The sequence below is a fragment of the Chanodichthys erythropterus genome, chromosome 8, assembly GCF_024489055.1.
Source record: "Chanodichthys erythropterus isolate Z2021 chromosome 8, ASM2448905v1, whole genome shotgun sequence".
In the NCBI taxonomy this organism is placed as follows: domain Eukaryota; kingdom Metazoa; phylum Chordata; class Actinopteri; order Cypriniformes; family Xenocyprididae; genus Chanodichthys; species Chanodichthys erythropterus.
This window is the reverse complement of record NC_090228.1, coordinates 13,089,172-13,111,698: the sequence shown is the minus strand read 5'-3', so window position 1 is coordinate 13,111,698 and position 22,527 is coordinate 13,089,172. Positions and strand designations below refer to the sequence as shown.

The following is a 22,527-nucleotide window of genomic DNA, read 5'->3' as shown; positions in this document are numbered from 1 at the left end:
TGGACGTGCTCGCAACATTTCCCCACCAGACTCCCGTGGGTAATATCTCCCTCTCTCTCTCTTTCTTTCCCATCGCGATGGGTTTTTAACAGTTACAGCAGTGTGATCCCAGCTCTCTTCTCTGCGGGACTGCAGGGTAAGAGAGGTGACAGAGAAACTTTCGGCCTGCTAATATCACTTCCATCCTCCCTGCAGCCAGAGCAAGCCCTGCATATAAAACACACCTTCCTCAAGCAGAACGGGGACATTTTTACATTTTCAGCATTGCTAAAAGAGAAAATATGCCAAGATTCGAAGTTCATGCAAACCGACTGAGAGTTCAACGCAATTACATAAAGGTTAACTATATTACGAACAGGGAAACAATGGCTTAAATTGTGTCCTTAAATTGTGTATTCATGTCCTACAGTGTGTTACGGAGCGTTAAATGAGAAAATGAATGTAAAAGTTTTTAAGCCAATTTAAGTTCAGACTATGTTGGTCTTGAGCTGGTGTGTTTAAAAGCTTTAAGCTTATTTGGAGGCCTGTTGTTGAAGAGTAAAGTTAATTTGGCTGGCGATGACATTGCCGCAATCAGTGTGTCAGAGCGGGTTTGTGCCGCACTGTTAGAGCCCTGGTAATTAAAATCCTGCCGCGGTACCGATCCGCTGATTGCAAAGAAGAAACCGGAGGGACAAACGGATCAGGAAATCTGATTAGGTCTCTCCTCCGCAGGGTTCTGCCTGTGAGCTCCCTGAGACACCGGGGCCTGGCTTTGTACACGCATGCACGCACACGTGTTTTGCGGATCAGAGCTTTTCAACAACCTCAATCTCATAACCCGGCAACCAAAACAAAGCCTTTCTCTCTTGTGAACATGGCGTCTTGCTGGGCACGACATGTTTGGAGCGGAACAGGTCCATGTCTCGTTCACTCGTTAGTGACAGAAATGCCATATTAGAAGGACCAGTTGCCTGGCTGCGGCGCTACCTGATAATGAAGCAGTCTGATGGTTTGGTGTGTTTTTTGCTAACAGAGTCCTTTTAGTCTTTGCACTTGTGCATGTATAAGTTGCGATTGTTTGGCAGTATTTGGCAGTATTTGCATGCTCAATCTATGTATTTTTAAGCATCTAGTGCACTAAAGGAATTATGCAAACAGACCCTCAAAATTAGTTTGCAGCTGGCAATAGCGCCCTATGCACTGAAATGAAAAACTCTTCACTTTTCAGTTTTGCACAACTGCAGAGGGATTTGATACATATTCTTCATCTTCAAGTTCTACAGCATTGAATGTTTATTATGTATTTACATTTATTCACTTAGCTTACAAATGAGGGAAAATGCATATATTTTCCTTCATTTGTAAGCTAAATGAATAACTGTAAATGGAAGAAATGCTGATGTTTAATATATCACTCCACAGGCGCTAGTGAATTTGGCCCTGAATTTGTTATCTGCAGTCTAAAGACCCTGACCACCAAAGTCTTTATTCCCCACTGAAATCATCTAATTTTTTTATTGCCTAATACTTAGTGCTCACCATGACGGCAGACAATGGCTTTCAGGACATGATCGTCTTTAATTCCCCAGCTTAGCGTCAGCCCATTCAAGTTCCTTTTGCAAAACCAGTCGCCTTCAGCTAAGTATCGATGTTGCAAAATGGGAATTTGCAGGTTTCTTTCAGCATTGATTGACATTAAGAGACTTCCCAGTCCACCCACTCTCGCTGTTTACTACAGCACACTCCGAGTCAGCCAATGGAGGCATCGAAAACAAAGCAAACCTCTCGTTCCACTTTTCTTGACTATAGCAGGCTGGAACACGTCAAGATCTCCCAGTGCGTTAAGACTGCTGATGTGCAGGTTCTATCTCAAACTCTCTCAGGGGATTTGACTCAAAAAAAAAACAGAAAACAATCGCTCAACGTCTTGACACAGAATCACTCACGGTAGCAAGGCCGATCTGCTTACAGATGTCGACACGTGCAGCTCTATTTTTGTTATAGTTGGGGTTTAAATGTCATAGATCAATATCTGTGCATCAGAGTAGCTCTTGCTTCTAAAGGAACTCTCGAGGGAGCGTCAGCGCACCGCCTTAATCGTAGTGGCCTTCACTTAAACACTGTCTGGTGTCTGGTGTCCAACGAGTTTGTATTGTCAGATGTGCACCTTTGCAGCTATGCTCTGTTGAAGTTCTTTGTAGTTTTCTTTTATCACAGCTCTTCAGTGACTCAGTGCCTCTTCTCAACTTTGTTCTATATCAGTATCGGCTCATTTTGAGCTGTAATGTAATGGGCAACCAGAAGCATCCCATGTGCCATGGCGAACAGACTTCTGCTCTGTGTGAGTGGTGTATTCGTGGCACTGCTGTTGCCCTCTCAAATGGAGAGTGTGGGCTATCTCACACTCATTTTAAAGGAAACAGAATGAACACCTCCCAAGTGACTGCAGCTTGTGGAAGGAAAGCTCACTGAAAGATCACAAGACTGCTTTTGCCAAGGTTAAATTTATGGTTTGTAAAGAGTTCTGTCGCTTTTTTTTTCTCTGCAAAATGCTTTAGTTAACAGCAGGCCTTAGCAAGGGCTGCCTTGTGCCTGCCGGTGCAAAAGTAAGCGTTCTCCTGAGATGGGTGCTTACACGCTTATGCAGATTTTTCTGAAGTCAATGGGAGTTGCTAGATAGAGAATAAGAATCTGGGTTTGAAAGGGCAGCCATCACTAGTCGATTACCACAGGAGTGCCGATTGAAAGGATTTGGACTGAGTGTTGATTACATGACATGTTACTTTGCATTGAAATGTACCACAATAGAAAATATTTGGGATGCTATGCATTCAAATCAATAAATAAATGCTCCTGAGTGTTAGTAGGTAGAATTGCATTCTTTTTGCTTGTTTTTTAAATAAAGTTAGTTTAAAGAAATCTCTAAGCTAACCTAAAAGTATTAAAATAAAAAAGATTAAAAAAAGATTAAAAGAAAAATGATTATCAGGATTTAATTGCTTTGTACTGTAGATTTGTCCAGTTTTACATACATAAGGACAAAAAATGCTTCTGCGTGCATTAGTAACTGTAGCTGGAGGGTAAAAAAGTAAGGCTCTTCAGTGTATAAGACGCAGTTTTGGGATACCACACATGAGTCGCCAACTGTTTTAGTGAATTCATCCCACAGTTTTTGAGAAAATAGTCTACACCATCAGTCTTAATCTCTAGTCATATCACTGGCCTGATACCAGGGCTTAAGATGAAGTTGTTTTGAACCAGAGGAAATTGCAGTTTCCATGGATGCTGGGTAGAGTCCTGCCCACATTATGAAGCTGCAGAGCTCCTGTGGTTATGGCTTCCTTTATCACCTCTCCTCTCCTTCTGTTTGCTGTTCCCCTAGCTGATCTTAAAGAGATAGTTCACCCAAAAATGAAAATTCTGTCATCATTTACTCACCCACAAGTAGTTCCAAACCTGTATGAATTTCTTAGTTTTGCTGAACACAAAAGAAGATATTTGGAAGAATCTCAGTAACCAAACAGATTTTGCCCCCCATTGACTACCATATTATTTATTTTTCCTACTATGTTAGTAAGTCTTCCTTTGTGTTCAGCAGAACAAAGAAATTCATATAGGATTGAAACTACTTGAGGGTGAGTAAATGATGACAGAATTTTCATTTTTGTGTCAGTCAGTCTGCCATTCTCTACTATACTGCCCTATGACGGTGATGCTTTAACTTCTGCTCTATATCAAATGTTACAAATGAGCAATGCTGCAACATTAACTTCATCCTTTTAATAATAATAATACTAAAAACACTTTTATTATGCATAATACAGTGACCTTGACGTAAATTATGAGAAATAGCTGTTAACTATCAATGTTCTTTGTAATTTAACCTTGACTGCATTTAATCACTATCATTTATTGTGTAACCTCACATGACTGGCCACTGTTGTTACAGTCCATAGCCACTAGGGGGATGTTTTGAGACTGTGCAGTGGTTAGTGCATACCTGTGGTCACACAGAGCACAATACATGGAGCAGAAATGTGCAGGATTACTTCTACTCCAAAATTAAACGTTCTTCTATTTAAAGACTTCACAGTCTGCAACAAATTGTAATTGTAAGTTTTAGTTGCTGAAGTATTTAGTAGAAGTATTTAGAATGTGTGACATTGAGAGTGAGATAACAAATGTACAATTGGTGTCAGAGTCATGGCTTTGAACTGGAATTAAATCCAAATGATTGTGTGATACACAGATTAGCAGTGTAATCCAATCAGGATTTAAAGAATATAATCCACTTTATTGATATTGAAATGAAAGGGAGAGAATTATATTGTTTTGTTCAAGGCTTAGGAATTCAGCAGTTTATAATCATGAAAAAAACATTTCATAAAACCAATATTGTTCATATATTAATAAAACCTGATATATTTTAGGACTAATGAACTGCTGCTTGAGTTTAAATTGGGACTCTGATAGTCCCGTGTCACTCTGTTGACTTGTGTATTTTATGTATATTAGCATGTAGATTTTTTTTATTATTATTTTCCTTCTCTATCTGTGATCAGATACTCTCCTTTTGTTCCATCATGCTAACGCTAACAGACATGCTAATACTCATCCCCTGTGGCTAATTTGTTTAGCTAGTGTTGTGATAATGCCCATCCGCTTCGCCTGGCCCCTCCAGTGATCTGTCGGTCCACTCCATGTGTCTCTCTCGGGGCTCGACCGGGGCTTCGCAAGCCCTCCTGCAGTTCATTCTTCCGCTGTCCACACGCTGCCATCCCAAACACTGCAGACCTTCCTGGCCGAAACCCAATCCCAGCCAAATTAACCAGCCCTCGATTTGAGAGATTAGATAACCTTCTTGCTGAATAAGGCTTTGGCTTTTGTGAAGGGTTTTTGCTTTCTTCCGCCCCTTTCTTTTCTGTTCTCTTCTTTTGTTTCTAGCACTTTTTTCCTTTTTTTTTTTTTTTTGTGACCCTCAGCATACAGTACAAGAAGCCCAAGAGAAAGTAAATGCAAAGCCAGAGGGAACACTTGAAACTTCACAGAAACTTAGGGAGGGACTTTTTGAAGTGGTGCCACAAAATTATTTTAGACGCCTCTTGTGGTAACATGATCTTGGGTTGACAGGACTTGCGGTCTGATGGGACTCCAGGCCATAAATGCAGAGATAAAGCCGTTTATTCACATAGGAATGGACATGATACCTCCTAAACTGTTTAGTGTCAAAAAGGGAAAAGAAATTGCTCATTCATTCTTTCATAATGGGTTATCAGGTGTATTGTAATGTTTAATGGCAGGTATAAAGACTTAAGTTCTCACAGGGCTCTTTAGTGAGTGTGTTTGGTTGGAAGATGTAGTCTGGAGGGAGGCTAGGGTTATATCAAGACCAGAACTGAGTGTGAGTGTGCACTTTTGCGTCAGCAACAACAGATGTTCAGATATAGTCATGAGACCTCCTTCACTGCAGTCCAACTGAGTGAGAATGTTCAGTTCTCTGCTGAACCTGCAATTTATGGCACGTAACGTCACCTACAGCTGTCTAACAACTTAACAACTCTCTCTCCCCATCCCATCTCATTTACTATTTTTTTTTTCTTTCACACTTTACGTATTAACAAATTAATGGTTGAGTAACACAGTGTCTTTATTCTCTCTCCTTTCAGATTCGGGTAGATGGACCTACCTACGGAGCTTTACAGTATGAAACCATCCAGGTGGTCGACAACGGGCCGATCCTGAGAGACATGGCCTTTTCTTCTGATCAGCACTTCTTATATGTGATGTCAGAGTCACAGGTGAGTCACTGCTACCATTTGCCCAAAATGCATCAGGATTTACGCAGCACAAAGAAGCTGGGAAAGAGTGAGAGATAAAATTATACCAGAATTTGTGGGTTTCACTTTCTGTAATTACAGCCTGAGAGGTGCGCTTGGACAGCCAAAGAAAAGTGACAGGTGATGGATTGGTGGATTAGATTTTCACACACTGTGTGTGCAAAATACACACACAATTTTCACATTAGGATATGCCTGCTCAAAATGGCCCAATCGGTGTAATGGAGTAGATTTGGCTCTGTCCCTGATTGTCTTTAGCACTACTGAAGCTTGTAAATCTCAAAATCAGAAAAGCACTGCATGCACTTAGTGCTGTAAAAATATCCTAACTCAAATAACCTGTCATCAGGGCTGTTCTTGTGACATAAATAATGCTTTTCATATTATCCATAATATACCACCTTTTTCCTTGTCTACACTGTTTGCCGTTTGGTGAAAAGTATCAAGTCTGCAGCATGAATCAAAATAACACTTGAAGTGTTCTTGATGTGACAATTAGGTGTTTTAACCTTTGACCTCTGACCCCTAGATGAGGTGCTATGATATTTTATATAACCCTGAACACTCTTGCCTGCACTTATTACCAGGATTTAAGGCTTTCAGCTGTCTCTCTCTCGCTCTTTCTCACACACATATACACACACACACGTTTGTTTTTGTGAATTGTGAGGACATTCCATAGGTGTAATTGTTTTAATACTGTACAAATCATATTTTCTATCGCCCTACACCTAAACCTACCCATCACAGGAAACTGTGTATATTTTTACTTTCTCACAAAAACTTATTCTGTATGATTTATAAGCCTTTTGAAAAATGGGGTCATGGGGTAATGTCCTCATAAGTCACCCTCTTCTTGTAATACCTATGTCATACCCATGTCATTATACAAATTTGTGTCCTGATTTGTGTCACAAGAACACACAATACTTAAACTGTTAAAATATCCCAATACTTAGTTTGAATATCAAGGCAAATTCAAGATGACATTTTTACCCACAAATTCTTTTACTTCAACACAATGCTTCTCTAATGCCACACTCTGGCCTAAAGCGGATGGTCAGGCAATGTCACTATTTATAGCAATGGCTATAAATCTGAAATCTCATTCAGTAAAATTCACTTCACCAGCAGTGAGGGTCAGTGGACGGTATCCTCGGATTTGAGGCACAGTTCAGGTAGAGCTAGTCAATCACATTGGCTAGACATAGCTTATAAATTGCCTAGTCTGCAAAAGTTACTACTGAATAGTTTTAGAAATTGTGTTTGGACACACTGCCCGTTTATTGCAGCTTAAGGCGTAGTCACATTTACCTTTGCTCTGCAAAATTTCATGGGGGAAATCCAGTCATTTTAATAGGAATCCACATGATCAGGAATTTTTATTTGATGGCAAAAGATTTCCACATGCAGATTTTGAGACTGATTCAAGTTGGTCACACAGATTTGACAAAATGACCAACAGAAAATGGCTTGGTTAGATGGTGACTTCTGTGTGAGCTGTGTTTCACATATCGCTGCACTATTGATAATAGACCTTTTTTGCTAATGTGACTGCGCCTTAACTCTTCCACCAGAACACAATATTTCCTACATCTTAATGATCTGCCACATCAATACAGACATTAAACTAGAATCTAGGCTGTTTTGGTCAGTCTCACCAACTTTAGCTATGTTGTAAACATAATTTAAGACCAATTGAAAGTGTGGTTTAAAACTAGGCCATGATCATCTACTCAAGTCTTATGGGAAAGGAAAGATGGTGTTTTCTTTGACGTGGATAAATACCGGAGCTGGACCTGTGGTGTTCTGCCAGTGAATAATCTCACCCTGTTGCAATTAGCCTATTAGCCCAGTTAGAGAGTTGTCGTCTGGTTTCTGTTTAGTCCCAAACATCAGGGGATCACATCTACTGGGGAATCATGCATATATTTAGAAGCTATTTAGTGAACATGCATTCTCTCGTCCCACCTGTAATTCTGTCCCCCCCACAGCACACATGCACACACGCGCACACTGAAAGATTTATTCTAGTTTGCTTTAAAATTTAATGATCTGTGATGTAACACGGTGCTTCTTGCATCACTGCTGAATCTACAGCACCACAGAACACAAATTATGTTTTACCTGATCTTGAATGAACGTGATATAAAATAATGCCAAGTGTTGTCCTCGTGGCTGGACAAAAACATACAGTGTGAATCTCAGAAAGACTCACAGATTGCCTGTTTAAATAATTCTGAATCATTGACTCCAGTGAACTGCTTTAATGCTTTCATAGTTTTGATATATTTGCTCAGATTCAGATATCACTCAGACTGTGTTTTCATTTCTGTGTTTACACTTTCATTTGTTTTGCTGTGAATAACAGAGACTTGCAATTTTTTGGCTTGTTTCTTTGTCTCAGTCGCTCTCTGTCTGTCTATCCCACTCTCACAGTTTGTCTCTAGCTCTGTGGTTGAGATGTCTGCATTAATATTTATGACTGATAACAAAATGCAGAAATTCTCATGACTGTTTTTGCGGTCGAGCCTGGTGCATCTGCTCCACGCTTACACAAACACACACACACAAAATCTGAATCACTTAAAACGTTTACCCTTTTCATGTACCTCAAACTCTTTCACACATAGACTCTTTTATTATTTGTGTTTATGAGGTGGTCCCGTGGTCTCTGTGTTATAGTATAGCTTGGGGACTGCTTTTTTTGTATTAACTGCCTACATCCCAAATTTAGTGTATGCTAGAACAATCATGAGTACACACCGTCATATAAATTCCCTGTGGGAGAGCAGAGCAGAAAAACAAGAACTGTAGGTCGATAATCTCCTGTTGGTCCAGCCTTGAAGACACAGAGTGAAAGAGATAGAGGGTGGGAATGTGAGGGGTTTGGAGGCAGGGAATGATTTTATTTTGTCACCTTTGACCCTTGCACCTAATTCTCTATGACCATCTTCTTTATATGCAACAGTCAGCAGTCGGTAATTTCAACTTTGTAAATAATTGTTTAACAGCGGAATTCCTGTTGAAAAACTACATTACCCATGATTCTGCAAAGAAATCTCCACCAATCAGAGAATCAAAAGCACATAATGCCAGAAAAACTATGTAGTGCCCACCCTCTCCCATGAGCACTGCAAATTATGTAAAAGAGTCTTAAATATTTGTGTATATCTATATTTAGCAAAAATGTAAAATGGTATTTCTAAATAGGCTACACAATCAATATCTTTAAAACACTAGTTTTATATTTTGGTTTATAGTCTGGTTGGTATGGTTCCTGGTTTTGTAATACTTTAACAGACTAAAAACCGCTATGGGAAAAATACTTCCGAAACCAAGACCACCGAAAAAGTGGGCAGGCACTGGTTGGATACCATTGTAGCTTTTGACAACATAATTAAAAAATTCAAAATAACTGACAGAGGTGGTACAGCACTTCAGTGTAGAACACTTGGATAGATCATTTAAATATTTTAAATGAATTAGAACCAACGTTGGAACATTATTGTTTTACTGTAAATTATAAGGTGACTAAATTTTAACAATGGAGCAACTTTTACCTTTGCTGATGACTTTTTTTTTTTTTTTTGCTTCCTTCTCTCTCTTTCTCTTTCTCTCTCCCTCTCTTACTTTCTCTTTCTAATTAATCCCCTGATTATCCCTCTAATTAAATCTGGCTACTTTCCTGTATCATTTTAAACAGCAAGATAAATGTGTCTTTTTAAGGAAAGGGGCCAGACTGTCTGTTGAGAGTGATGCAGATTACAGTTATCAGAGCTTGCAGCTAATTATTGTGCTTGGCTTTTTGTCCACGTTTGTCATCCTTTCTTCTAGGGATAAGTGTTTTTTATTGTAACTTTAGACAATGTCAGTGTCAGGCGTGTGTGTGGTCAGAGGGACAGCTGTGAGCGCTAATGACAGAGGCCTCAGCTATAGTTCCTCCTGCATTAAATGAATGACAGTGAGGTTCAGAGCTCAATGGAGTTACGCAAATTACTGGACTTGGCACATTAAAGGCTTTTGTTGTCTCAGTACCATCCAAATGGAAGTTGTCTTCTTCTCTCCCGCAGTTTACTGTCATTTTACACTGGATTTTCGGATAGGTCTTTTGTGCAAAACCCGTCAGAGGTGAGCACGTACGCCTTGGCTTTGTTCTGCCCTAGAACGTTCTGTCCGCAATTTAAGACAAGTGTTGCTTCAATGGCTTCATTTGAATCAAGAATCAATGCTCGTTTTCCCTATTTTCAGGGAAATTAAATTGATTTTTTTTTTTGTCTCTGTGTGTTTTTCATAACAGCTATGTCAGATAGCAGGCTGGAGACGGTGGCTTCTCTACACTCTCATGCTTGCAGCATATTCATAATTCATGTAGGGCAAGTTGAAACTGCAGGTAGTATAAGTGTTAATAATTTAAGTGTGTCTCACACCAGCCAAACAGCTCAAAGTCAAACTCTTTCGTTGCAGATCAGCTCTTGGGCATTCATAGGTGGGATAAGGCATCTGCCACCTCATCAGAACAGGTTTAATAAAGACGACCTTTAATTTCAATTACGAGCTGCCATTTAACAGCGGTCCCATATGCGACGTTCTCTGCCAATCCCCCGGTGTGATATCCGGGTCTTGAAAATGTTTCGTTGTGTTTTTGCAGTGGCCTACTTAGACTGCAGGTCATTGTGTTTGAGTGAATAGAAGTACTCAGGATGTCTAGATGTGTTTGGCAAACTTTCAGCGGAATTTTTGTCAACGAGAGCAAACGAATTTCTCCTGAAATGCTGATTGTGATTTAAAGGAGTTTTGAATGGACACACAAATGTCAGTTTGCAAGCACATACATAGAAGAACACATGCAACAATACTGTATTTTGGGGGAAAAAATAGTTTTTTTTATTTATTTATTTTTTATATTTGTCATGTCCTTTTGGGGTTGTCTCCATTTCGTGTCATAGCCATAATGACCATATATTAAAAATGAGCTTCTGACTAATTAAACTTTTTCATGACTTAGTTGAACCTAAAATTTAGAGTTTTCTGTCATTAACAACAAAGCTGGATCCATTGTAGCATTTAGCCATATCATAGAAACAGATCACATCTGAGTCTGAGGACTTGAACAGCTCGATAATCTCCAAGTTGCTATCTCGTAATTACAGTAATTCAGACACAGCATAAACGCAGCGCTGTAAGACATTTGCTTGGTTAATTTTTCCAAAGCATGTAAACAAAGCTGTGTTGTTCTCAACGTGACTTGTTTGAGCGGCAAGACACTGCAACATTGGCTCAACTAGTGCAATGAGTTTGGTTGACCAATGGAAAACAAAAAGTGTTTTGTTATTATTTTTTTAGCAAATAGCATAAAAATCACTCACTTCACTTTTAAAAACAATAAAATATGTCCCTGTTTAGGGGAAAGAGCAATAAAAGGTGAGAGGGAAAGTCAGTTTTGTTGTTAGTTCAGTGTGTGTGTGTGTGTGTGTGTGTGTGTGTGTGTGTGTGTGTGTGTGTGTGTCTACTCTGATCTGTTTTCTATAGTGCGTTTAGTGATGTGGTTCTTGGTTTTGCTGCCTGTAGGCCTAATGATGTCGTCTGGACAGAATCAGCTCTGATATGTTTCTGTGACGGCTGGGAGTGGAGTAGCAAGGCCTGAATGTAAATCCAGTTAGCACACAGAGTGGCTGGGTTCACAGCGCACATAATTGCATTTTCCGTCTGTGAAGCCCCCAGGGCATGGAAGGGCACAGCCTGTTTAACCATGACTATGACCAGCTACCAGACCTGAGCACCCGCTGCGGTTCTGGGGATGGATCCATGTCAAATTTCGACCAAATGTCTCCAAAAAGACAGCTTTGTGGGGACACACCTGATGGGACTGAATAGTGTACTGTCAGAAGAGTAGGATTATGGTTAGTCTAGTGATTAGCTTTATTTAAAGGTGCTTCATCACGTGTAGACCATTCTTGTGTTAAGTGTCATTGTATGTAAATTGCAAATGGATTGAGAGAAAATCTTTGTATAAATATATTGCATGTTATGTGTGTTAATGAGACACTGCAATTAAGTTGGCAACAGCTCAGTGCTGCTGTTTGTTACTATGAGAGGGAAAAACATCGCAGCCCATATTACCAGCGTTCATCTTCCACTGACAAGCTCACTATACGTGTGTAAATGCACTTTTCATGACCCCCTCTGTTGCCCAAACGACAACGGTATTTTTCGTCAGCCAGGGTGTGTATGTATGTGCGTTAGCAGTGAGATTCATTTAAGATGGACGTTGATGGATTCGTTTCATAAATCAGTTATGATGAGATGTTGTCATCTGTCTTCTGCTTCACTGGTGGTTAAACATCCAAAAATGGGCAAATAGGGAAAGAGAGGGATACGTGTGCTTGTGTCTTTGTGTGTGTGCTTGTGTTAGTGTGTGCCTGAGGAAAGATTTCATTTGAATATGAGCGTACTTATGTTAGTGTTAGCTGCAGTATTTGTGTTTGTGACATTTTATTTTATTCTTTTATTTTATTTTATTCTCTCTTATCTCTAGCAATAATAGAGCTTCCCTGTGATTGGCTGAAGCTTAGCTAATGTTTGATCAGCAGGTAATTGGCTGGGTCAAGCTTAGTGTGTTGTATGGCATGGATATTGTTCTTTCACAGGACAACAATGTTGCTTCTTCCCTGAAGCCTGTTGATTCTGTGACTCATCAGTTCTTGCAAACACGACATTATGCCGCTGATAAGGGCAACTGTCTTGCACACGCACATCTCCTAACTATCTTCAATTGTATATTTTCATTAAGACAGTAAAACTGATCCACAACTAAATGTACGTAGTCTTGTATATGCCATTTCTCAAATCTGGTGTCCAGCATAGCCATTTCAGTTTATTTATTTATTTTATTTTATTTTTAAAAACATACCTTAAACATACCCATAAATGCTATAGTCAGCTCACTTGGTTTTGAAATTTTCTGTCACCTTTCATGTTAGTTCAGCATCAGTCTGCCTTGAACTTTCATGGATGTACAAAAGAAGTGCAAGTAATGACTCTCAGTGAGTCAGAGGAAGTTTGTTAATGCCAGCAGAGGAACGTTGAGCTACAGATGAGCCCAGTGGATTAGACTCCATAATAAACCACAGCTCAGCTCCACGACGACTGAGAAACTCTGCCAGTCAGTCAGGTCTGTGGGATTTACCAGCGGATTTCATGAGGAGAGAGAAATGGAAGAGGACTTTGCTTGATTAGGTTAGTAGGGTGATTTAAAGTAGGTTTGATGACCAGGTATTACAAAACAGGTGATGAGGAGCCTGCCTTTAATTTGACATGCAGAGTGTCAATCTATAGACAAGCAGAAAACACTCAGGTGGAGTGTCACAACTATTGTGAAAGCTCTTATATATCTTAATTTACATGCATACTCACACAGACTCGCCTTTAGAAGCGTTTATAGTGAGCCAATGTATGATGCCTTAAAATGCTGATTCTGTTTGGAACCGAGCGAGAGATGTTAAAAGATACATTAATCTGTTGGGCAGTCATTTGTCAGTTTGCCTCATTATCTGCTGGTCTCAATCCTCTTACAGAGCTCTCAGATAAATGACTAATAATCTAAAGGATTTACGACATAATGAGATTCCTCAGTCGCCGCCACTCCTTTTCCAGCTCGGGAGGGCAGCGGGAAGTCCTCTTTCTGGACACATTTGTCTTCTTCCTCCTCCTGTTGTCTCCATCTCTCTCTATCGCCGTGGGGAGTGTGTTAAAGCGCGCTCCGTTGTAGGCCACGGAGACGAAATGCAGAATTCACAGTCATGTATTTGGTACGGCGGAGAGCGCACATCCACTCTACACCAGCGGAGTGCGCTATTCATAGACATACTCACTGCAGCTAACAGGATAGTTTTTTTTAATCATATTAAAGTATGTGCTTGCTAAGAAAAAATTACTCATTACATTTTCCTGATTTGATTTTGATTTTGATCTGATTTAAATAGTTTCAAATTTAAAAAGATTCAAATTCATTTGATTCTGATCCATTTGGATATATCTATTATATTGATATTGTCTGTTTTGGTTACATATTCTCAGCAAATGCAGTAAATTATATAGGGAACTTTACAAAATATGACTTTTTTTTTTTTTTTGTTTTTACAAAATATTTATTTGTATATTAAATATATATTATATATATATATTTTTTTAAGAATTATCAACAGGTTCCAAACTATATAGTTTAACAGCTATTTAATTAAAACATGATTTTGAGTCTTTAAGCATGATTCATTTAAAGGACTGGCTCAAATGAATCATTTGTTTGTGACTGACTTTTTCTACTGTGTTTTTTGATTCACTAAACATAACTTGTTTAATAAGAGTCATTTATTATTATTACTAATGATGATGATGATAACCATTGTTGATATACTAAAATAATCTAATGTAGTTATTTTAGCTTTTGCACTTTCAGTGATAATGTAGTTGAGACAGAACAAAAAAATATGGGGTAAGAGGGGGATCAAAACAATTTTGCATACTCACTTAAAAAAAATGCTATAATACTTTCACCATTTGAAATTGGGTGTTCGAAAACCTGTTTGAAAGCAGTAATTATTTTTACAATTCAGTTGATGTTGCTTGTGTTTCACAAAAAGTACACACTTCACCTGAAAGGTTAGGGATTTGAGCAATATCTAGAGATGTGAATATAATAGAGACTTGGGAGTGGAGTCTTGATTTGGGCCAATAATGATCCAGAATAACCTAGAAACACCTTACAAACCACTCAGAACACCTTAGCATCAGCATTGCAGTGTCCTGCCAAACACATCAGCATTGTGGCAGCTAGTTTTGCACTGGCAGCCACCACTCGCATATTCTTCAGAAAATGTGGAAATCTCGTATTAAGTATTATTATTAAAAGAGAGGTGTGCAGACAGATGGCTCTGCTTCTACCCTAAAAATAGCATTGCTGTTCACATTATGTGATGATGGGGTTTATGCCTTAGCTGAATGAAGGAAGCATAAACACGCACACGCATCCATACTCACACATGAGATTATACATTTCATCTGTGGGTTGCTCTCTTATTAATTTCAGAGATTTGTATCAATCATGTGTGCCTGGTGCATACAGATCTGATGCTTTGTCAAAGCTCTTGCCTTCACTATCTGTGATTTCACCCCCCACACACATACAGAGCATTTAGACAGACATGCGCAACAAGCTCTTTCATAAATAGGAAGGAAACCCGTCATATCAGAGGGGAGAATTTCATTGGCACCTCCTAAACCCTTATCATTTTCTAAAGGTAATGAGAATCAATCTCCCTCTCTGCTCACTAAGGCCTAACCTGTGGTCTCTCAGGCCCCCTTTGCTAAGGCGGATGCTCTATCACAATGCCTGATAATTTACCTCTTCATAGCTGTGAAATGGAGGAAGAGAATTCAGGTGTGCAGCCGGAGAGTGACGGGGGGCTTTGTGGCGGCACCGAGACCAGCTGACAGGCATCATGTGTGCGTGACAAGAGAGAAATGACTTTTCTCCTGGATTTAGAACACAGCAGCAAGATCGAGCCATCTGGAGCACTCTTCCAAAGGATGCCCTCTTTCATTCGCAACCTCCTGGTCTCTCTTTTTCACCCTCTGCTTTCTTATCTTATCCTCTTTATCTTTCTCTAATAGCTGTAAATGTAACTATCCCTTTAAAGCCATTCAGAGGACTGCATTTTCTTTCTCTCATTCTGTTGGGAAAAGTGTCTGATATTTACTGTAAATCCCAGTCAAAATGTTCTCGCAAAAGCCTCTGGGAAGGAGAAATCAGAGGCCAACATTAGATACAGTTAAAATCGATGTGCTTTTAGACAGCAGAGCCGATTGAAAGATTTCACATCATCTTGTTTCTTATGAAATTAGTAGGCTATAAAAAGGACTAACACAGCATTTATTAATAGGTTAATCTTTTATTGTAACATAAGAACACAATGTGATGTAATTACTACAAAGATTTTCAATAAATGAGAACGTTTACATTCGGCTCATAAATTTGGCTGCCAATTAAATGGATTGGTTCTCCCACAAACGAAAATTCTTTCATCAATTATTTACCCTAATGTTGTTCCAAACCTGTACAATTTTTGTTTATCTTCGAAACACAAATAAAGTCAGTTTTTAATGAAACCAGAGAGATCTCTCTTCATCCATTGAAAGTTCATTCCATCAATACTTTGGCATTTCCAAAACATCTGACACTGTAAACGTATAATCCAAGTCTTCTGAAGAGACACAATCAGTTTATATGATGATCGGATTTAATATTTATACTAAAGTCTTATTTGGAACAAATATGAGTGTGAGCAATTGACACCATTTTCATTTTTAGGTGAACTATCCCTTTAATTCACAGGGGAGTTTTGTTGTTTAACAACCCCAAAAGTTTGCCCCATATATACACAGTCACATGACACTTTTCCAAAATTGCCCATTTCGACTGTGCCCAATAGGATTTTCACTCTCTCTCTCTCTCTCTCTCTCTCTCTCTCTCTTCCAAGCTCCCAGTCTCTGTGGTGGGGCGGCGATTCACTTTTATTCATGTAATTTATTTCCATTGTGCCAAATACCCAAATTCTCATTAATGGCCAATAGTAGCCCCACGGCAATTTGCAGTGGTCAAAATTATTTGTTCTCCTTGTACACTCTGAGATGTCAGTTGGAATATTCAATTACATCAGAGGCTTTTTTGTCAAAAGCAGTAGATAATACGGTCTGAAATTTTCTCCTGGGTAGTTTGAGAAAACATTGACAAAATCGCCCTGTGAACACTGAAATGACCTTACATCCCCTCGCAAACCATTTACCACACAAATAGTCATCATGACGGTATTGATTTAGTTTTTCTGCATTGTTTTGAACCCATTTGTGTCATGTGTCCAAAATATTTCACAAAAATGGCGCTGAGATATCTGTAAGAATTTTCTAGAAAGAGAGATAGTTTGACGGAACTTCAAGAGACACAACTACACGCTGATGGATAAACGCTGACACCAGAATAAAAGCAATAAACTTAAATATGAGCCATGATTCACTGTGACTGATCACTCACCTCTTATAAACGTTGTAGTCAAATCTTCTCAATCTGAAAGCGTAGTCTCACTCTCAAGGCTGATTGAAATGGGGAAAAAGGCCCATTTCTTTTAAAAATAAAATAAAAACAGCACTGTGGTGAGGCCAGAAATGATGTCATCTGTCATTTACCCAGCCTGACCGCTCTGGACCTATCAGCTGTCATCTAAGCTGTGATTGACAGTAGTCATCTACCAGTGACAAGTTATCAATCAAAGCAAAAGAAAGCTGAGGGCTCCAGGCCGTAGCCATGGAGACAGAAATGGAAGAGGGTCCTCGCCTTCACAGCTCTTACGTACTACGTGTATTTCAGTGCAGATTTCACTTTTGGTTCGACACAATTCGGTATGTTTCCCATAGGTGCCACAGCGCCTCTCTAGTTTTCAAGTGTTAATTGGCTGTAAATGGTAAGATGCTCTAGCTGGAGTTGACATCCCAGGATGAGCTCTCTTGGCAGATCCTTATCCCACTGTGTGACAAAACGCCATGTTTATCGAATGGGTGCATGTGTGTTCTAATGATTCTTGTGTTTTTTGCCTCACAGTCTTTCTGCTTTCTGTGTCAAAGTTTAAGCTGTTATCAGTTTTATGAAGGATTTAAAAAAATCTTTTTTTAAATCTCAGCAGTTTTTTTTTTTTCTTTTTTTTCTTTTTCTAATGCACATGAACTAAAACCCTGGGAAAAGTCATTCCATTCACACATTTCGATGAATGACCAGAAGGTGTTCATTTTCAATGACATTTGACAGTATGAACATTTGCGATGAGACAGTTGAGTTGAGTTCAGCTTATCCACTTTTAATGTTGTAGTCAGTGTGAACAACTTGAGAGACATACATTAATCAAATTCTCACTTTTCACATAACCTAACCTCCCTTTGTCTGTCCCCAGCTGACCCGTGTCCCAGTGGAGGCCTGTGAGCAGTATTCGTCCTGTAACGAGTGTCTGGGATCTGGAGATCCTCACTGTGGCTGGTGTGTGCTCCACAGCATGTGAGTACAACCCTCCTGCACCACACTCTGTCCTGCACACCTAAATTAAGACAAACGATCGGGGGATTATAGAAAGGGATAGTCCACCCATATTCTGTGGAACATAAGATATTTTGAAGAATGTTGGTAGCCAATGTTTCGGTTCCCATTGACTGATTATTTGGACAAAAAAAAAACAATGGAAGTTAATGGGAACAATCTTCAAAATATCCTTTTTTGTGTGTGTGTTCCACAGAAGAAAGAAATACATAGAGTTTTAGAACGACATGAGGGTGAATAAATAATGTCCTTTTTTTTTTTTTGGGTGGACTCTCCCTTTAAGAGCCATGTGGCATTAAGTGCCCTATTTTAACGATCTAAGCGCATGGTCTGAATCACATGGCGCAGGTGCACTTAGGGCATGTCTGAATCTGCTTTTGCTAGTTTAATGACAGAAAAAATGGTCAGCGCACCATGTGCTTGGTCCAACATGGTTGTACCTAGTCTTAATGAGTCATGGGTTTGTTTTGGGCATAATGTGCAATAGACCAATCACAGTGTCATCTCCCATTCCCTTTAAAAGCCAGGCGGATTGCTATTTACATGGCGGAATATAGACACCTTCAACCTGACAAATGCATGTGTATATTGCCACGATTGGTCAAATAATTAGCAATTTCAAATAAACAATTTCATATACATATACATGCAACAACTATCCATTATGACATGTAGGCATTTTTATCTTTATGTACACACTAATAATCTTTTACATTGTAATCCTTTTATTTTTAATATTTGGCATGTTTGTGTGCTGCTGCCCTGTGTGTGTAACAAGCAGAGTGTATGCACGTTGTGCACCCACTTATATTGCATATTACTAACACACCCTTTAAAAACAAACAAAAAAATTTGCACCATTGACTTTAGACCAGGTTTTTGTCAGTCAGTGACACAGTCATTTTCAGTTGCCTCAAAATAGCAACACGCCAACAATGCACCTGAACACACCTTTGTTTTCAGACCAGAACAGCCATGGGCGAACAGATGGGTGCGAGTGCATTTGCTGTTTAAAAAAGTGGGCTCTGGACGTGAAAATGATAACTGCGTTGGGTTGAAACTAGCAAAAAACACTTGGGTTGTGCCTGGCGTCGCATTGCACCAGGTGTATAATAGCGCCTCAATAGTTTCTACATTATCACAGAAAGGCCTTTACAACTAAAGCAATTTAAGAGGATTTGATAGTCTTTATTTGTTTTATACACAGTCTAGATGTAATGAAGGGGTTAACAATTAAAAAAAATACATTTATAAAGTATTTTATTTAAAAACTATTTTTACAATAAAAATATTTAAAGCAATTAATTAGGACAAGATGTAACAGTTTGATAATTATTGATCATTTTTTTGTTAATTATTTATATACTTTACATAAACATATGTTACATACATGTAATTCAAGTAAGTCACATTCAAGTAACTGTGTGGCCTTGGAGTTTGGAAACAACTTTTCACCACCTCATACTTTTCCCACTAATGGATCTCAGACACGTGCACACACATGGATACACATAAACACACATACTCATACACAGCCCACCTTTCTACACACTGTGTAAAAAGTGAGGGTGATGGATGCTTCAGGCTCTCAAGGGATAGCCACATTTCCCACTCCACTGTAAATTGAAAATTGGATTCTTGTCCTCTTTTGAGGACCCCAGAGGAGTGTGTGTCTGTGCAGTAGTCTGCGTGTGGTATGGCGATCTCAATCTTTCACACAGCTCCATATTCAAAAACCTCTAGGTCTTAAAACACTCTACACACATATGCACACATCGCCCGTGCCACTAAGGAACGACAGGGCCAGAGAAGGTCTGGAAGACATTAGCAGTGTTTCAGACCAAGTGCAACGTTACCCTCTTAAGTGCAGAGAGAGAGGGAAAGTGAGGGGGAGTAAAGAGATATGTAGAGATTCAGGGCCTATCGCTCTCTGTCTCTCTCAGGGCTTTTGAGTGCACTAGACGCAACAGGGGCCATGGGCATGGCGTTTGCCACATGGCTGCCCAAGGTCATGCATGCTTAAAATCTCACACTCATCTGTCTCTCACCCTCTCGCTCTCATTCTCTCTCGCTCCCTCTTGCTTTTGTAAAGGTGAGGGTGGCCTTAGTGCTGGACAATGAGACAGGTGGTCAAATGGCCTGTGCATGTATCATTTCCTTCCGAGACGTTTGATAGTTTGTCTTGAGCTTTGCTGCTGAACACCAACTGATCCAGCTGATGTTCAATACAGGTGAATTGAGCCACTTTGTAATTTTTTGTAGTGAACATGTTAGCACTTTATTTATTTTATTTTATTTTATTTTTAAAATTATTTATCATTTTTAGCCATTTAGCAATTTATTTGTTTTAATAATTATAATTAAATCAATTTTTATATAAAACATTATATTAATTTATATATCCATTAAGCATTTTCTAGCTGTTTACATTTTAAGCTATTTGTTCATAAATTTTAAATCACATAATTTATGTATTTTTATACAAGTGATTGTATTTAATAGCCATGTATTTAACCCTTTATTTAGCCATTTATTAATTTTAGCTGTTTGTTTAGCTATTTTATTTAGCAATTAGTTTATTTTGAACATTATTTTTTTAAATACATCATTTATGTATTTTTATATAAAAATGCATGTAAGACGGCTGACCAATAGGTGCAAGTGAATGCAGGTATGCAGCGTTGCAAGTATATTGTATATTTTTACATTTTTGTATTTATTATTATTTATTTAATTAGTCATTTTTAAAAAAGAGTGTCATGGAGCATGACATATGTCCATTGCAGTGTCTGAAGGGCACTTTGGCAGGTTTCAGATAACATCCTGTATTCGCACTGCAGATATAGGCTGATCAACTGGCCGTGATTGTCCATGAGGGAAAGAGGTCATTTGTGACTGAAAACTGTGCAGCTAGAGAAAGCTGGCTCTTTCTCTCCTTCACTCTGTCATTTCTCTCTATCCTCTGGCAGCAGAAACAGTGTCAAGTGTACATGGGACACAATGCTAATAAAAACAGCAGCAGTTTGTTGTTTAGCCTCAGGTGGTAGAAGGGCCAGCCTGCAGGAGGTCTTTATGTTGGTTGGCAACACAACATGTATGGCTGCATCTGCAGAGGCCAGCCCTCGGTTCCATTCAGGGCTGTGTCGCTTCTCATTTTGGACTCCTTTGTCTTTCACTGCATTTTTCACATTATGCATCACCATCCCATTCGCCTCTTCTGTGTTTTTCATTACTTTCTTATGGCACACTCTCTCCTCTCTCTCTCTCCTCTCTTTTCTCATGGCCTCATGCCCAGAGAAAGTGAACAGCACCGCTCTCTGATGGAGTCAGGCAATCCGACCTGGCCTCCCTGGGTCCCCGGCTGATTGATTGCCCTGGAGTTTACCTTTCCCATCCTCTCCTCCCCTACATACTTAACCAGGGTCCCTGTAACTCGAGTCCTGCCCAGAGAAGGCTCTCTCATGCCAGGCTTGACTCTTGTCAGCACTCCCTGTAATTGTCTTTTCCATGGGTAACGATGGTTAAAGCAGCATATCTCAACACTGATATGACACAAAGAGATTCTCTGTCATACAGTGATTGTATTGTGTTTTTTTTTTAATGAGAGATGAAAGTCTTCGTAAACAGATCAATAGAGATGTACAAATATCAGATAGACTGCACTGTCACCCTGTTCATTTTAGTTTGAGAGAATGCACACATTACAGATAGACGGCAATCCAGGTCTGTCTGTCTGTCACTGGTTCTTCAACTTGATAAATAAAGTACTTTTGTGAGTTGTTTGATGTTTAAAGTTCATGCAAGGAACTGGAAAATAAGTGAAAATATTACCATCTCTAATTACCATAAATGTTTTTCTAATTACCAAGATGTTAAAAATCAAACAAACATTGTAAAGAGTGAAAGGTGCAGTTTTCATGTTAAGGAACTATTTCTACCTGATTTGAGATTAAAAATGTACTTTTAAAGTACAAGACATATCAGGGAAGGCATAGCAATTGATGATGAATTAACCAAGTAAAAGCTAAGAATTATTTTAAAATGTTTTCAATGAGGACTGGAAATTAATGATAATTGGCTAATTTTGCTCATCTTAGTAGACTGTAGCTCTGCCTCTGCTAACTCATACAGTTACTCTTCCTCTGTGGAGAAAATCCCAGTTACCATAGTTACCCATGGATTTCAAGAGAGGAAAATGAGAGGAATATCTGGCTATTTATAGAAAAGAGAAACTTAAGTTTTTGTGTGGTTTTGCCACATCAAATGAAAAAAGGAAGAAAAAAACCCTACAATCTAACATGAATAGTCATCAAGCACCAAATCTAAGTAAGTTTGCTTAGAAACAGGAGATTTGAGGTATCATACATGTCTGTAGCAAAACCACTGGGGTGTCAGTTTAACACTAGGGTTAGAGGTTTGTTCAAATCCCTCAAGGAAATCGTTAGCTCTCTCTCCTGTCTATGTATCTCTCATGACTGTTCTAACACGTCAGATAGTATAAAATAGTCTAATGACACAAAGCAACAGAGGGCTGTTTTGTGTTAAGTGAGGTCAATATGTTGGCCAGCA

The 22,527-nt window shown here is 39.1% G+C and overlaps 1 protein-coding gene across 1 annotated transcript in view; it reads left to right on the top strand.

Annotated features, from left to right (window-relative positions):
- Positions 1-22,527, top strand: part of plxna4 (plexin A4) — a 194,555-nt gene that overhangs the window by 96,343 nt on the left and 75,685 nt on the right. Inside the window, exons 3-4 of the mRNA XM_067391024.1 lie at positions 5,649-5,780; positions 17,819-17,919. Coding sequence (XP_067247125.1) covers positions 5,649-5,780; positions 17,819-17,919 — 233 coding nt within the window. The remainder of the gene's footprint in view (positions 1-5,648; positions 5,781-17,818; positions 17,920-22,527) is intronic.